At 39.2% G+C, this 19,959-nt stretch overlaps 1 protein-coding gene across 1 annotated transcript in view; it reads left to right on the top strand.

Annotated features, from left to right (window-relative positions):
* Window positions 1-774: 774 nt before the first annotated feature.
* SLC13A4 (solute carrier family 13 member 4) overlaps window positions 775-19,959 on the top strand; it is a 31,328-nt gene continuing 12,143 nt past the window's right edge. The window contains exons 1-8 of the mRNA XM_072145170.1: window positions 775-1,103; window positions 3,206-3,334; window positions 7,626-7,762; window positions 11,253-11,434; window positions 11,668-11,722; window positions 13,542-13,581; window positions 13,716-13,793; window positions 13,883-14,070. Of these exons, the coding sequence (XP_072001271.1) occupies window positions 1,002-1,103; window positions 3,206-3,334; window positions 7,626-7,762; window positions 11,253-11,434; window positions 11,668-11,722; window positions 13,542-13,581; window positions 13,716-13,793; window positions 13,883-14,070 (911 nt within the window). The 5' untranslated portion in view covers window positions 775-1,001. The remainder of the gene's footprint in view (window positions 1,104-3,205; window positions 3,335-7,625; window positions 7,763-11,252; window positions 11,435-11,667; window positions 11,723-13,541; window positions 13,582-13,715; window positions 13,794-13,882; window positions 14,071-19,959) is intronic.

Below are 19,959 nucleotides of genomic sequence, written 5' to 3'. Positions count from 1 at the left end.
CCATGTTGTCTTGTAGGGGGGTACTTGTGACATTAAGCTTAGGGAGACCACCCATCATATAGATGTCAAAATTTAAAGGGAAACATCCATATGTAAGAGGACCCTTTGTTTTGTAGTAAAGTTTTTAGCCCTAAATTAATTTCTCTTTAAGGAGAGATTGTGATAATATGTAAATGTACTGCTTCTCCTAGTGGATTGAAGTCACAAATCTGATTCAAATATACACACTGAAAGAGATTTTTAATACAATTTCTTAAAATTTAGTGTGGTAGGCCTTTGTTAGGCTATATAGGCCTTGTCGTCCATAGCAACCAATCACAGCACAGCTCTCATTTCCCTTGAGCAGTTTACAGAATGAAAGCTGCACTGTAATTGGTTGCGACAAGACTTGTTTTTCCTGTGAGATAGTAATCTTAACAAGGCCTACTTTTTTTTAAGTTGTACGTAGCAACCAATCCCAATGCACTTTTATTTTTTTAATACTGCTTTTTTAACATTGTTCATTGTTGTTTTTAGGGTAAATTTTTTGTTTCTATTCTTTTTTTTAAGATGAATATTTTGATTTGTTTGGTTGCCTTTCTAGTATTTTTTAAGTTTTTCCATATTTTGGGGCTTAAATTGGATCGGATTTTTTTGCTTTTTTTAAGGTTTTTTTATTTTAATTAAAGGTGAGCTCCTTCTCCAACGATCATGTAATTTGCTGAATCAGGTAAAGCCCGGATCGCCTGACGCCGCATTTCATTCCATACATTGAAGGGAGGGGAGTTTATTTAGGATTATGGGATTTTTTTTATTTTAGTCTTTTTTAAAATAATCCTTAAGAATAGTAACCTTGGAGATGTATTTAACGAATAAAATGCTAACAAGTGGCGCCCGGGTCACAGAGTTTGTGGGAGAGAAACGAAGCAAAGGATTAAGAGACGTCACAGGCTTTCTGGGAGAGGGAGATTTAGGAGAAAATCCTCCAGTAAAAGTTACCAGAGTCTGAGGAGCGGTCCAGCATGGCGGCAGTGTGGACCCAACTCATAAGATCCAAGAACCTGGTCCTGGTCATCTCTATTCCACTCCTGCTGCTCCCCCTCCCCCTGCTGCACCCCAGTAGTGTAAGTACAGGTCGGAGGGCACTGTATTGGGGACCTGGGATAATGGGGACGCTCTAAGGGGATACTGTCACTGACAAGGGGGTATATCGCAATGTTGTATGGGCACCGTAATGGGGACGGTCTGGGTGCCACTGCTATGGGGACACTAAAAAAACTACTGTAATGGGGACAATGTGGATGACACTGCTTTGGGGACACTAAAAGACTACTGTAATGGGGACAATGTTGATGACAGTGTTGTGGTGTCACTATAGGGAGACTATAATGGGAGGAATATAGATGCCACTGCTAGGAGGATACAATAAGGGGAATGTAATTGGGAACATGGGGATGACACTGCCATGGGGACAATGTTGGTGCCACTGTTATGGGGACAGGACTCTAATGGGGACAATGTAAGTGACGCTATTACGGGGATGCTATGAGTGGATGTTAATTGGGACGCTATAAAGGGATTGTAATGGGAAAAATGTAAGTGCCACTGTTACATGATCACTATAATGGGGGAGTGTAGATGCCATTGCTATAAGGACACTATAAGGGGGCTGTAATGGGGGGAGTGTAGATGACACTGATATGAGGACACTATAAGGGGCTGTAATGGGGGGAGTGTAGATGCCACTGCTATGAGGACACTATAAGGGGGCTGTAATGGGGGAAATGTAGATGCCACTGCTATGAGGACACTATAAGGGGGCTGTAATGGGGGGGGGGGGGTGTAGATGCCACTGCTATGAGGACACTATAAGGGGGCTATAATGGGGGCAATGTAGATGCCACTGCTATGAGGACACTATAAGGGGGCTGTAATGGGGGGAGTGTAAATGCCACTGCTATGAGGACACTATAAGGGGCTGTAATGGGGAGAGTGTAGATGCCACTGCTATGAGGACACTATAAGGGGGCTGTAATGGGGGGAATGTAGATGCCACTGCTATGAGGACACTATAAGGGGGCTGTAATGGGGGGGGGTGTAGATGCCACTGCTATGAGGACACTATATTGGGACTGTAATGGGGATAATGTATGTGCCACTGTTATGGGGACATTGTGAGGTGATGGTAATGGGAACAATACTGATGACACTATTATAGTGTCACTATAAGGAGACTGTGTATAACATGTGTATAACACTGCTATGGGAACAATGTAGGTGTCACTGTTACAGGGACTCTATAAGAGGATGTTATTGGGGACAATATGGGTGACACTGTTATTGGGGAGCCATAAGTGTATTTTTATAGTGACAATGTTGGTGACACTACTATGGGGGCTCTATAAAGGGATTGTAGGTGCCACTGTTACAAGGTCACTATACAGGGACTATAATGCGGGGAGTGTAGAAGCCGCTACTATGAGGACACTATGATGGGATTGTAATGGGGATACTGTTATGGGGTCATTACGAGAAGATGGTAAGGAGAACAATATTGATGATACTGATGATGTAGTATCTATAAGGGGGCTGTAATGGGGGGAATATAGGTGCCACTGCTAGGAGGACACTATATCGGGACTGTAATAGGGAAAATGTGTATGACACTGTGATGGGAACAATGTAGGTGCCACTGTTATAGAGACACCATAACGGGATGTTAATTGGGGCAATGTGGCTGACACTACTATGAGGGCTGTAATGGGATCAATATTGATGACACTGCTATGTGGACACTATAGGGGGACTGTAATGGGGACAATTTGGGTGACACTACTATGGGAAGACTATAAGACTGTAATGGGGTCAATGTGGTTGACACCTTTTTGGGATCACTATAAGGGGACTGTAATGAGGACAATGTGGGTGACACCTCTATGGGGACTCTATCAGGGGACTGTAAAGGGGGGAACTGTAGGTGCCAGCGTTATGGGGACAGTATAAGGCACTGGAATGGAGACAATGTGGGTGCCACCACTTTGGGATCCCTATAAGGGGACTGTACTGTGGACAGAGGAGATGACACTGTTCTGGGGACACGGTAGATGCAATGTTATGGTGATGTCATTGGAAATCCGCTCGGGTACAAACCATAACGGGGACAGAGAAGATGTTATGGGGTCACTGTGAATGGCGCTGATTTGTACTTGTGTCTTTCTCTCTATAGGAGGCCTCCTGCGCCTACGTCCTCATAGTGACCGCCGTATACTGGGTGTCGGAGGCTGTCCCCCTTGGAGCTGCCGCTTTGGTCCCCGCTTTCCTCTTCCCACTTTTTGGGGTGCTGAAGTCTAGTGAGGTCAGACACACTTCTAATGTTTTTAGCTAGTCAAATGGGCCACCATAGCTTCTACACTGGAGGACTCAACATGACCATGTATTATACAGCGCCCCCTTTATTTTAAATGAAAACCATGCTTCTCCTGCAGGGGTCACTGCAGAAATTTCCCATTCATAGCACCTCCAATGTAGTGCAAAGAGTGTCTCCTACCCTGGAGGACTCAACACGACCACACATTAGATGTTGTCCCATTCATTTTAATGGACATCATGCAATACCAACTTTCTCCTGCTGAGGTCACTGCAGAAATAAGACATCACTAAGAATTCGTTACATATGGACATAAAAGCAGAATTACATGGTGGTGGCACATGGTGGTGATAATTGATAACATGGAATTTGGGGAATGTTCTGTAATTTTGGCGAGTTCTTAGTTACATTTTGTTAACGAAAGCCAGACCCCGACCCTGCATATTCCGCGTTCCTTGGCCGTGTTTCCTCGTATTTACAGCTCCACAGATGAGATTATTAGATCTCAGCCAGGACTCAAAAACCATGCAACGCTATTTCCCAGAATGCTGCATACCGTAAATAATACCGTAAAAAAATGCTGCCATATTGTGCCTATATAACACCATATAGTCAGGGCCATATATACCGTTCCCCCCCCCCAACACATACACTTAGTTATATAGAAATAAAAGCGCCATATAATGTGGGATATAATTTAAAATACAGAAATAATACCGCCCAAAAATATAGTCCTATACAATATCAAAGATTTATTATAATGCAAAGACAACATGGAGTCCTGTGGTGCTCAGATAATACTACCATAGAGTGCAACCTGTCCGTAATGAATGAGCTGCATTGTAAATAATAGCGCCATATCATGGTCTATAATATGCTTCACAATATAGCGCCATATAGTGCTTAAAACATAATCGAAACAACGTCTAACCAATATACCGCATCATTTTATATAAATAATGGCGCCATATGATGTCATCGTCATAAGACCCAACAATCAGTGCAGGACTTATAGCATCAGTAAAATGTTTGACACTAAGGGGTTTTATATGAATGGAAAAAATACCGCCACAAGGCTCATAATACTGCAATACCCTGTCGGATCGCAACGTCAATGTAATAAAATACCGTCATAAGGTGCATAATGTTGCTACACACTGTCAGCTATCTGCTCGCTGGACGCCTGGGTAATAGGACTCACACATATACACATCAAACACAATTATAATCAATCTCCCACAAATAAATGTATAAATAAAAGCGCCATATGATGCCAGTAATGTAACGCAATAATGACGCCTTATAATCCAGAGATAAATCTGCCTAGTAATATACTTATATCAGATCAAACTCTAATCAATGGCCTTTGATACAAAGATAACTCCATTCATTTAATAATAAGTGTATAATGCCGCCATACAGTGCCAAAATAATACTGCTACAGAGGGAATAACCCCACAAAACTTAGTCAGTAAGTTCCATTAAGTTGGAATGTAAAGCTTCCAGGTACGAGCCCAGCGTTATAGTGTGACCTGCTCTATATGGGATTCGTGCACATGCAGCCCACTCACGGTATGTGTGTATTATAGGAAGCACTATAGGGCGGGTTTATATATTTGTTTGTATATTTCTCACCTATAGACATTCCCTGGGTTTGGGAATGCTTAGGCTTTGGTCTCAGGTGGGTGATAGAGACTACTACTCCCATCCTCCCCGTTGTGCGGTAATATACAGCGCGCACATGCAGGATATGGCAGTATTAGCAGGACCTCAGCGGGGCGCGGATCATAGAATACAATGCCGCCTTTCAGCTCCAGGGCCACGGGACTCCGGCCACCGGAATAAGAAGTTTTTTATTAGAAATAACTTGCCCTGTATTGTAGGGGGGGATGTAAACCAGGTCATCCCAGTGGGGCAAAGGTGGCACAGGGTTGGCGGTATTACATTCTGGGGGGGGTTGTAGCTTTCCCTGGGTGTATATAACTCCATGGCGGCTGCTGCTGAGAGAAGATTTTCCTATAGGAGGGAGGAGTATGGAAAAATATACATCCAAAAATAGTATGCGTGTGTAAAAATCCAGGAATATTCCATCCAATTTAGGCAAAAATGACATAAATGGGCGTAAAAAAGGTCACAAATAATCCCCCCCTACACAATACTCACTCCCTACTATATATAGCTTTATACTTTATATGCGGTATTAGGGGGGGGCACTAGATTGCAGTATTATAAAGGATCTATATGCCACTATATGGCACTATAATGTGTTCACTGTAAGTGGTACTGTAATTGGTGTTGATATAGTGTTTATAACTGTTCCTTTGGCACCATATGGCAGTGTAATGTCTGTTCAGTATTGCGGTATTATACATATATCGGTGTCTTTTAGTACTCTATGTCACCTTCTGGTACTTTTATGTGCTCTCTGTAAGCAGTACTATGTCTGTTATTGATATAGTGTTTATAACTGTTCCTTTGGCACCATATGGCGGTATTATGTCCGGTCAGTATTGCAGTATAATACATATAACTGTGTCTTTTATAGTACTCTATGTCACCTTCTGGCACTTTTATGTGCTCTCTGTAAGAAGTACTATGACTGCTGTTGATATAGTCGTAATAACTGTTCCTTTGGCACCATATGGTGGTACTATGTCCAGTCAGTATGGTGGTAATTTATATATTTTTCAGTGTCCTTAGGTACTCTATGTCACCCTGTGGCACTATTATGTGCTCACTGTAAGCAGTACTATATCTAGTGTTGATATAAGGATGATTACTGCTCCTTTGGCACCATATTGCAGTATTGTGTCTGATAAGTATGGCGGTAATATACATATGATATATCTGTGTCTTTATGTACTCTATGTCACCCTGTGGCCCTATTATGTGCTCACTGTAAGCAGCACTATATCTAGTATTGATAAAGGATCATCTGCTGTTCCTTTTGCACCATAGGGCAGAATTATGTATGGCCGGTATGGCGGTAATATATAAATCAGTGTCTTAATGTAGCGTAGCGTACCCTATGGCACTATTATGTACATCAAGTGTGGATATAGGGTTAATTACTGTTCCTTTGGTACCATATGGCAGTATTATGTCTGGTCAGTATGGTAAGTATGGTGGTAATATACAGATATCAGTGTTTAATATATGAATTTTTAATGTTGCTGATACTTTGGGACTATATGGCGCCACTACGTTTCCACTATTTGTCACTATTATATGTTCCCTGTAAGCACCACAATGTACGGACAGTGTGACATCATTATTTTGTACTGGGACACTGACTTTTAGTACCTTGGTACAGCATTATTTTGAAAAATTCACATTAGGCACTGTATGGCGGTATTATTTAGCAATTATCTGGACATTATTCTTTAATACAAGATGAGCAGCAGTGTGAAACGTTGAACTTTCTTCCGCTGTCTCACTGTTATGTTGGCACTATATGGCACTACAATGTAGGATCTGTATGGCAGCATTATTTAGGCACTGTATGACCATGATTTTTGGCACTATATGGCGGTATTATTTAGCAGCATTGAAAAAACACAAGCAATAGAGTTTAATTTTTAAGATCTCTGCTTTGAAATCCCATCTCAATCATGGCCAGATGACATCGGTGAGGGTTTGTTACAGTGTATCAGGGCTATCTATGGTCATTATATGGCTGATTTGGGGTCTTAGATGTTGATGTACTGCCTAGCTGCCTATAGGTGGCACTATGGAGCTTGAGGAGAGCTCATTTGCATATAATTCCATTGTTGATACATTGTTGCCTTTAAGATTTCATGCTCCTCAATGAGAACTATCACATCAAAGGGGCAACATAGTTACATAACCCTGACCCTACCGCCACCTGGCAACATAATACCGCTCTGTAAGTGTCACATACAAGAACAGACTTGCCCATTCCTTTGCCTTTGTTCACATGTGGTGTGACATTCCTTCCCAGAAATCCCATCGATTTAGAGGACTAGACCAGAAGTAATGGTTTTCTGGGGACTCAAGTATCCGTAAATCATGTGACAGGAAACAACCAGCGATGAGTGTGATGTAATAGAGAGACATCTATGAATAGACAAAAAATGTCCAATGTACAATATTCAGACTGACCACTAGAGGTCAGCACAACAGCCTCACCAGCAAGATCTCACTTTCCAGCAGCTGCAAAGTAAAGATGTCATTAAAATGTTATACTATTAGAGTCTGGTAGGTGGTTAGGGTGGAAGTTAATCACCCCTCAGTCTGATATAATGGTTTCTTCTTGAAGGTGGCAGCAGAATATGTTAAGAACACGACACTTCTGCTCATGGGGGTCATCTGCTTAGCTGCTTCAGTAGAGAAATGGAATCTTCATAGGAGGATAGCGCTGAGAATGGTCATGTTATCCGGAGCCAAGCCAGGAATGTGAGTATGTGCCAGGAGAGGGTGGTATAGCTGGAATATAACTACTATAATACTGCCCCCTATGTACAAGAATATAACTACTATAATACTGCCCCCTATGTACAAGAATATAACTACTATAATACTGCCCCCTATGTGCAGGAATATAACTACTATAATACTGCCCCCTATGTACAAGAATATAACTACTATAATACTGCCCCCTATGTACAAGAATATAACTACTATAATACTGCCCCCTATGTACAGGAATATAACTACTATAATACTGCCCCTATGTACAAGAATATAACTACTATAATACTGCCCCCTATGTACAGAAATATAACTACTATAATACTGCCCCCTATGTACAGGAATATAACTACTATAATACTGCCCCCTATGTACAGGAATATAACTACTATAATACTGCCCCCTATGTACAGGAATATAACTACTATAATACTGCCCCCTATGTACAGGAATATAACTACTATAATACTGCCCCCTATGTACAGGAATATAACTACTATAATACTGCCCCCTATGTACAAGAATATAACTACTATAATACTGCCCCCTATGTACAGGAATATAACTACTATAATACTGCCCCCTATGTACAAGAATATAACTACTATAATACTGCCCCCTATGTACAAGAATATAACTACTATAATACTGCCCCCTATGTACAGGAATATAACTACTATAATACTGCCCCCTATGTACAGGAATATAACTACTATAATACTGCCCCCTATGTACAGGAATATAACTACTATAATACTGCCCCCTATGTACAAGAATATAACTACTATAATACTGCCCCCTATGTACAGGAATATAACTACTATAATACTGCCCCCTATGTACAGGAATATAACTACTATAATACTGCCCCCTATGTACAGGAATATAACTACTATAATACTGCCCCCCTATGTACAGGAATATAACTACTATAATACTGCCCCCTATGTACAAGAATATAACAACTATAATACTGCCCCCTATGTACAGGAATATAACTACTATAATACTGCCCCCTATGTACAAGAATATAACTACTATAATACTGCCCCTATGTACAGGAATATAACTACTATAATACTGCTCCCTATGTACAAGAATATAACTACTATAATACTGCCCCCTATGTACAGGGATATAACTACTATAATACTGCTCCCTATGTACAAGAATATAACTACTATAATACTGCCCCCTATGTACAAGAATATAACTACTATAATACTACCCCCTATGTACAAGAATATAACTACTATAATACTACCCCCTATGTACAAGAATATAACTACTATAATACTGCCCCCTATGTACAAGAATATAACTACTATAATACTGCTCCCTATGTACAGGAATATAACTACTATAATACTGCCCCCTATGTGCAGGAATATAACTACTATAATACTGCCCCCTATGTACAAGAATATAACTACTATAATACTGCCCCCTATGTACAGGAATATAACTACTATAATACTGCCTCCAATGTACAAGACCATAACTACTATAATACTGCCCCCTATGTACAGGAATATAACTACTATAATACTGCCCCATGTGTACAGGAATATAACTACTATAATACTGCCCCCTATGTACAAGAATATAACTACTATAATACTGCCCCCTATGAACAGGAATATAACTACTATAATACTGCCTCCTATGTACAGGAATATAACTACTATAATACTGCCCCCTATGTACAAGAATATAACTACTATAATACTGCCCCCTATGTACAAGAATATAACTACTATAATACTGCCCCTATGTACAAGAATATAACTACTATAATACTGCCCCCTATGTACAAGAATATAACTACTATAATACTGCCCCCTATGTACAAGAATATAACTACTATAATACTGCCCCCTATGTACAAGAATATAACTACTATAATACTGCCTCCTATGTACAAGAATATAACTACTATAATACTGCCCCCTATGTACAAGAATATAACTACTATAATACTGCCCCCTATGTACAAGAATATAACTACTATAATACTGCCCCCTATGTACAGGAACATAACTACTATAATACTGCCCCCTATGTACAGGAATATAACTACTATAATACTGCCCCTACGTACAAGAATATAACTACTATAATACTGCCCCTACGTACAAGAATATAACTACTATAATACTGCCCCCTATGTATAAGAATATAACTACTATAATACTGCCTCCTATGTACAAGAATATAACTACTATAATACTGCCCCCTATGTACAAGAATATAACTACTATAATACTGCCCCCTATGTACAAGAATATAACTACTATAATACTGCTCACTATGTACAAGAATATAACTACTATAATACTGCCCTCTATGTACAGGAATATAACTACTATAATACTGCCCCCTATGTACAATAATATAACTACTATAATACTGCCCCCTATGTACAGGAATATAACTACTATAATACTGCCTCCTATGTACAATAATATAACTACTATAGTACTGCCCCCTATGTACAAGAATATAACTACTATAATACTGCCCCCTATGTACAAGAATATAACTACTATAATACTGCCCCCTACGTACAAGAATATAACTACTATAATACTGCCCCCTATGTACAGGAATATAACTACTATAATACTGCTCCCTATGTACAGGAATATAACTTCTATAATACTGCCCCCTATGTACAGGAATATAACTACTATAATACTGCCCCCTACGTACAAGAATATAACTACTATAATACTGCCCCCTATGTACAGGAATATAACTACTATAATACTGCTCCCTATGTACAGGAATATAACTTCTATAATACTGCCCCCTATGTACAGGAATATAACTACTATAATACTGCCCCCTATGTACAGGAATATAACTACTATAATACTGCCCCCTATGTACAGGAATATAACTACTATAATACTGCCCCTATGTACAGGAATATAACTACTATAATACTGCCCCCTATGTACAAGAATATAACTACTATAATACTGCCCCCTATGTACAAGGATGTAACTACTATAATACTGCCCCCTATGTACAGGAATATAACTACTATAATACTGCCCCCTATGTACAAGAATATAACTACTATAATACTGCCCCCTATGTACAGGAATATAACTACTATAATACTGCCCCCTATGTACAGGAATATAACTACTATAATACTGCCTCCAATGTACAAGACTATAACTACTATAATACTGCCCCCTATGTACAGGAATATAACTACTATAATACTGCCCCATGTGTACAGGAATATAACTACTATAATACTGCCCCCTATGTACAGGAATATAACTACTATAATACTGCCCCCTATGTACAGGAATATAACTACTATAATACTGCCCCCTATGTACAGGTTATATAACTGCTATAATACTGCCCCCTATGTACAGGTTATATAACTGCTATAATACTGCCCCCTATGTACAGGTATATAACTGCTATAATACTCCTTGTGTGGTCCCCCCAGGCTGTTGATGTGCTTCATGTGCTGCACCGCGTTGCTCTCCATGTGGCTCTCTAACACATCTTCTACCGCCATGGTGATGCCCATTGTAGACGCAGTCCTCAAGCAGCTGACACGAGGGGATGAGGAGCACGAGGGGGCGCTGGTCAATGGCTCTTCTGCACCTGAAAACGCCCCGCAGAAAGGTCTCTCATGTTTCTTCAACTTTAACTCTTTATTTTCTTGCATCTCAAAGGATAATTTCATTTTCCCTTTCCCTCCCCACACATGGTGCCTGGACAGCAGGTGGCGCTATAGCTGAACCCTCACAGTATATTGGACTTGTGTAATATTGTGAATGTCCTCTAATATTAGACCCAAGTTCACAAGACCCAAGTGGACAGTATGTGACCTAATGGAATATTTTTGGGTCCCGCAGTTGGAAAGGAGAAGCAGAACCAACCATCCATCGAGCTCATCTTCATCAATGAGGAGTAAGTGTGACCCCCCAGACAGATCAGAACACATGGCTAGTACATGTGACCCTGCAAAAACTGTGTGGGGCCTTCATAGTGGAAACAAATTATGTCACCATTAATGCTCAGAGCACAGCAGTGTGAGGACACACCCCTAGTACAATCCAGAAATATAAATCCAAATGTCACAGTCCTGCTGCTACTAAAAACATACACAAAGTTTACACACACTTCTAGGGACAATAATTGACGCTTTCTACAGAGAGCGCAGGGCACAGCAGTGTGAGGACACAACAGTAGTGCTATAGCCCTGGAATATAATTGCTTATTTCCCGATCCTGCTGCTACTTATGCAACGTTACCCCACCGGGACCTGACCACAGTGTGGGGGAAGCTGGATTCCCTGCGACCTAAATGGTATGGTCCAGGAGAACAAGCCTTGTCCATGCCATCAGGGCCACCAAGAAGAGGTGAAGCCACAGTGTAGTGAAGGGACCCCCCTGAGGCACTTCAGATGTGTGTGGTGATGGATCTCTAGGAAGATGGTGAAGGGGAGGCCCGTGGCATTAGCAGCAGCCAGGGATCACACGTGGACACAGAAATCCTAAACAAAAACTTACTGTTTCTCTAATGGCACACGGTCCACACCGTTCCTCTCTGCAGGTACCCACGAGGTGGTGGATCCAGAGTTTGGAGAGTACCTCAGCCCTGGTCCAGTGTGTAGGGGGCTGGCTAGTAGGAGCCAGTTTGGCTCTGCTGCTTGGGCAGCAGGATGGCAGGATCTGTGGTATTGGCACATGGAGGTGGAGGAAAGTAAGCCCTGATTTAGTCCTGTCTCCGCAGAGAGAGAAAGACCATACAGGAAAGACATCTGACAAGCTTCTGCCCCGGGGCCTTGCAATGAGCTTACACTTACAGACTTTTGCAGAAGCTCAATGTAGAACTTGCTGAGTTTGCTCAACCAATCACCAGCCTGGGGCTGCAAAAAGGATAACAAATGTAGCAACATTAATACCAACACATCACACATTAACCCTCTAGGGATAGGCATGTGGTTCTGTAGGTGTAATACCATATTCAAGCAGTAGGCGGCAGCAAAGAATAACAAATTAGGGCAATTACCAGTCTTAATGATGTAGAATTCCTAATGGCAGTGTGATAGCGGTGGTCACAGTCCAGCAGCTAACCAGAGGGTTAATAGGAGGTAACTTTACGTAATGACCCATCCAGCGGGCCCTTACACTAACAACATACCCAAAGGTATTATTACACATCTCTCCGAGGACAATACCTGACGCTGGATGCAGAGGACACAGAGCACAACAGTGTGAGTGCACAGTCTCATTAAATCCTGGAATATAAATCCATATTTCAATCCTGCTGCTCCTAACAACATACACAAAAGTTTGATTACACATCTCTCTATGGACAAAATCTGACACTATCTACAGATAGCACAGAGCACAGCAGTGTGAGGGCACGCCCCCAGTACAATCCTGGAATATGAATCCATATTATACAGTTCTGCTGCTACTAACAACATGCACAAAGGTCTGACTACACATCTCTCCATGGACAATACCTGACACTATCTACAGATAGCACAGAGCACAGCAGTGTGAGGGCACGCCCCGAGTACAATCCTGGAATGTAAATCCATATTTCACAGTCCTGCTGCTACTAACAACACTTCTCTCAAGTGATAATACCTAAAACTGTCTGCATGGTCACCTATGCTGACAGAATCCCTTTGGTGCTTGTGGAGCTGCAAGTTCAGAGCTCAGGGTGCATCCTGATGTGTTATATAACCAATTCTCTAATATTTGCTTTGTTCTAGGGCCACAGCAAAGGACCTGAGCAAACTCATCCAGAGCAAGGTACGACAACACACCAAGCGTCTGTGTGTTAGGAGGGGGGATCACTTACAGGGGGTCTCTGCTCGGGGGCAAAGAGGATGATGTGACTGCCCTGGTGGGATGGCTGATCTTGTAGTTTTTGTTTACTTGTGCAGAATTTGAATGGCGTCCACATGATCGCAAACCCCATGAGGATCGTGAAGCCCCCGACTAATGGACAGTCTCTTCCTCAAGTGAGAAAAGATGGAGCCCAACAAACACCACACAATCATCCTACAAATTGTGCTGCAGAATAATGAGGCATTGTTATTATCCTTAATAGACACAGATTCTGGTTCTGCCATCCACGGAGTCCAAGGATCCAAACGAACAAGGTAAATACAGATCTAAGCACGATCACATGATCTGCAAGTGCCTATCCCTGAGCGTCAGCTACGCCGCCACCATCGGAGGACTCACCACCATTATCGGGACCTCCACCAGCCTCATCTTCCTGGAGCACTTCAAGAAGTAAGGATTTATTCATCACCCCCATAATACGAAAATAACTATATACTGCCCCCTATGTACAGGAATATAACTACTATAATACTGCCCCCTATGTACAGGAATATAACTACTATAATACTGCCCCTATGTACAAGAATATAACTACTATAATACTGCCCCCTATGTACAGGAATATAACTACTATAATACTGCCCCCTATGTACAGGAATATAACTACTATAATACTGCCCCTATGTACAAGAATATAACTACTATAATACTGCCCCCTATGTACCAGAATATAACTACTATAATACTGCCCCCTATGTACAAGAATATAACTACTATAATACTGCCCCCTATGTACAAGAATATAACTACTATAATACTGCCCCCTATGTACAAGAATATAACTACTATAATACTGCCCCCTATGTACAAGATTATAACTACTATAATACTGCCCCCTATGTACAAGAATATAACTACTATAATACTGCCTCCTATGTACAGGAATATAACTACTATAATACTGCCCCTATGTACAGGAATATAACTACTATAATACTGCCCCTATGTACAGGAATATAACTACTATAATACTGCCCCTATGTACAAGAATATAACTGCTATAATACTGCCCCCTATGTACAAGAATATAACTACTATAATACTGCCCCCTATGTACAGGAATATAACTACTATAATACTGCCCCCTATGTACAGGAATATAACTACTATAATACTGCCCCCTATGTACAGGAATATAACTACTATAATACTGCCCCCTATGTACAAGAATATAACTGCTATAATACTGCCCCTATGTACAAGAATATAACTACTATAATACTGCCCCCTATGTACAGGAATATAACTACTATAATACTGCCCCCTATGTACAGGAATATAACTACTATAATACTGCCCCCTAAGTACAAGAATATAACTACTATAATACTGCCCCCTATGTACAGGAATATAACTACTATAATACTGCCCCCTATGTACAGGAATATAACTACTATAATACTGCCCCCTATGCACAAGAATGTAACTTCTATAATACTGCCCCCTATGTACAAGAATATAACTGCTATAATACTGCCCCCTATGTACAAGAATATAACTACTATAATACTGCCCCCTATGTACAAGAATATAACTTCTATAATACTGCCCCCTATGTACAAGAATATAACTGCTATAATACTGCCCCCTATGTACAAGAATATAACTACTATAATACTGCCCCCTATGTACAGGAATATAACTACTATAACACTGCCCCCTATGTACAGGAATATAACTACTATAATACTGCCCCCTGTGTACAAGAATATAACTACTATAATACTTCCCCCTATGTACAAGAATATAATTACTATAATACTGCCCCTATGTACAAGAATATAACTACTATAATACTGCTCCTATGTACAAGAATATAACTACTATAATACTGCCCCTATGTACAGGAATATAACTACTATAATACTGCCCTCTATGTACAAGAATATAACTACTATAATACTGCCCCCTATGTACAGGAATATAACTACTATAATACTGCCCCTTATAAACAGGGATATAACTACTATAATACTGCCCCTATGTACAGGAATATAACTACTATAATACTGCCCCCTATGTACAAGAATATAACTGCTATAATACTGCCCCCTATGTACAAGAATATAACTACTATAATACTGCCTCCTATGTACAGGAATATAACTACTATAATACTGCCCCCTATGTACAAGAATATAACTACTATAATACTGCCCCCTATGTACAAGAATATAACTACTATAATACTGCCCCCTATGTACAGGAATATAACTACTATAATACTGCCCCTATGTACAAGAATATAACTACTATAATACTGCCCCCTATGTACAGGAATATAACTACTATAATACTGCCCCTATGTACAGGAATATAACTACTATAATACTGCCCCTATGTACAGGAATATAACTACTATAATACTGCCCCTATGTACAAGAATATAACTGCTATAATACTGCCCCCTATGTACAAGAATATAACTACTATAATACTGCCCCCTATGTACAGGAATATAACTACTATAATACTGCCCCCTATGTACAGGAATATAACTACTATAATACTGCCCCCTATGTACAGGAATATAACTACTATAATACTGCCCCCTATGTACAAGAATATAACTGCTATAATACTGCCCCTATGTACAAGAATATAACTACTATAATACTGCCCCCTATGTACAGGAATATAACTACTATAATACTGCCCCCTATGTACAGGAATATAACTACTATAATACTGCCCCCTAAGTACAAGAATATAACTACTATAATACTGCCCCCTATGTACAGGAATATAACTACTATAATACTGCCCCCTAAGTACAGGAATATAACTACTATAATACTGCCCCCTATGCACAAGAATGTAACTTCTATAATACTGCCCCCTATGTACAAGAATATAACTGCTATAATACTGCCCCCTATGTACAAGAATATAACTACTATAATACTGCCCCCTATGTACAAGAATATAACTTCTATAATACTGCCCCCTATGTACAAGAATATAACTGCTATAATACTGCCCCCTATGTACAAGAATATAACTACTATAATACTGCCCCCTATGTACAGGAATATAACTACTATAACACTGCCCCCTATGTACAGGAATATAACTACTATAATACTGCCCCCTGTGTACAAGAATATAACTACTATAATACTTCCCCCTATGTACAAGAATATAATTACTATAATACTGCCCCTATGTACAAGAATATAACTACTATAATACTGCTCCTATGTACAAGAATATAACTACTATAATACTGCCCCTATGTACAGGAATATAACTACTATAATACTGCCCTCTATGTACAAGAATATAACTACTATAATACTGCCCCCTATGTACAGGAATATAACTACTATAATACTGCCCCTTATAAACAGGGATATAACTACTATAATACTGCCCCTATGTACAGGAATATAACTACTATAATACTGCCCCCTATGTACAAGAATATAACTGCTATAATACTGCCCCCTATGTACAAGAATATAACTACTATAATACTGCCTCCTATGTACAGGAATATAACTACTATAATACTGCCCCCTATGTACAAGAATATAACTACTATAATACTGCCCCCTATGTACAAGAATATAACTACTATAATACTGCCCCCTATGTACAGGAATATAACTACTATAATACTGCCCCCTATGTACAAGAATATAATTACTATAATACTGCCCCCTATGTACAGGAATATAACTACTATAATACTGCCCGCTATGTACAAGAATATAACTACTATAATACTGCCCCCTATGTACAAGAATATAACTACTATAATACTGCCCCCTATGTACAGGAATATAACTACTATAATACTGCCCCCTATGTACAAGAATATAACTACTATAATACTGCCCCCTATGTACAAGAATATAACTACTATAATACTGCCCCCTATGTACAAGAATATAACTACTATAATACTGCCCCCTATGTACAGGAATATAACTACTATAATACTGCTCCTATGTACAAGAATATAACTACTATAATACTGCCCCCTATGTACCGGAATATAACTACTATAATACTGCCCCCTATGTACAAGAATATAACTACTATAATACTGCCCCCTATGTACAAGAATATAACTACTATACTACTGCCCCCTATGTACAAGAATATAACTACTATACTACTGCCCCCTATGTACAAGAATATAACTACTATAATACTGCCTCCTATGTACAAGAATATAACTACTATAATACTGCCCCCTATGTACAAGAATATAACTACTATAATACTGCTCCCTATGTACAGGAATATAACTGCTATAATACTACCACCTATGTACAAGAATATAACTACTATAATACTGCCCCCTATGTACAGGAATATAACTACTATAATACTGCCCCCGATGTACAGGAATATAACTACTATAATACTACCCCCTATGTACAAGAATATAACTAGTATAATACTGCCTCCTATGTACAAGAATATAACTACTATAATACTGCCCCCTATGTACAGGAATATAACTACTATAATACTGCCCCCTATGTACAAGAATATAACTACTATAATACTGCCCCCTATGTACAAGAATATAACTACTATAATACTGCTCCCTATGTACAGGAATATAACTACTATAATACTGCCCCCTATGTACAAGAATATATCTACTATAATACTGCCCCCTATGTACAAGAATATAACTACTATAATACTGCCCCCTATGTACAAGAATATAACTACTATAATACTGCCCCCTGTGTACATGAATATAACTACTATAATACTGCCCCCTATATACAGGAATATAACTACTATAATACTGCCCCCTATGTTCAGGAATATAACTACAATAATACTGCCCCCTATGTACAAGAATATAACTACTATAATACTGCTCCCTATGTACAAGAATATAACTACTATACTACTGCCCCCTATGTACAAGAATATAACTACTATAATACTGCCTCCTATGTACAAGAATATAACTACTATAATACTGCCCCCTATGTACAAGAATATAACTACTATAATACTGCTCCCTATGTACAGGAATATAACTACTATAATACTGCCCCCTATGTACAAGAATATAACTACTATAATACTGCCTCCTATGTACAAGAATATAACTACTATAATACTGCCCCCTATGTACAAGAATATAACTACTATAATACTGCCCCCTGTGTACAAGAATATAACTACTATAATACTGCCCCCTATATACAGGAATATAACTACTATAATACTGCCCCCTATGTTCAGGAATATAACTACAATAATACTGCCCCCTATGTACAAGAATATAACTACTATAATACTGCCCCTATGTACAGGAATATAACTACTATAATACTGCCCCTATGTACAAGAATATAACTACTATAATACTGCCCCCTATATACAGGAATATAACTACTAGAATACTGCCCCCTATGTACAAGAATATAACTACTATAACACTGCTCCCTATGTACAAGAATATAACTACTATAATACTGCCCCCTATGTACAAGAATATAGCTACTATAATACTGCTCCCTATGTACAAGAATATAACTACTATAATACTGCCCCCTATGTACATGAATATAACTACTATAATACTGCCCCCTATGTACAGGAATATAACTACTATAATACTGCTCCCTATGTACAAGAATATAACTACTATAATACTGCCCCCTATGTACAAGAATATAACTACTATAGTACTGCTCCCTATGTACAAGAATATAACTACTATAATACTGCCCCCTATGTACAGGAATATAACTACTATAATACTGCCCTCTATGTACAGGAATATAACTACTATATTACTGCCCCCTATGTACAAGAATATAACTACTATAATACTGCCCCCTATGTACAGGAATATAACTACTATAATACTGCCCCCTATGAACAAGAATTTATCTACTATAATACTGCCCCTATGTACAAGAATATAACTACTATAATACTACCCCCTATGTACAGGAATATAACTACTATAATACTGCCCCCTATGTACAGGAATATAACTACTATAATACTGCCCCCTATGTACAAGAATATAACTACTATAACACTGCCACCTATGTACAAGAATATAACTACTATAATACTGCCCCCTATGTACAGGAATATAACTACTATAATACTGCCCCCTATGTACAAGAATATAACTACTATAATACTGCTCCCTATGTACAAGAATATAACTACTATAATACTGCCCCCTATGTACAGGAATATAACTACTATAATACTGCCCTCTATGTACAGGAATATAACTACTATATTACTGCCCCCTATGTACAAGAATATAACTACTATAAT

Source organism: Engystomops pustulosus, chromosome 4, assembly GCF_040894005.1.
Source record: "Engystomops pustulosus chromosome 4, aEngPut4.maternal, whole genome shotgun sequence".
Lineage (NCBI taxonomy): Eukaryota > Metazoa > Chordata > Amphibia > Anura > Leptodactylidae > Engystomops > Engystomops pustulosus.
The sequence above is the reverse complement of the archived record's forward strand: the minus strand, read 5'-3'. Positions and strand labels throughout refer to the sequence as shown.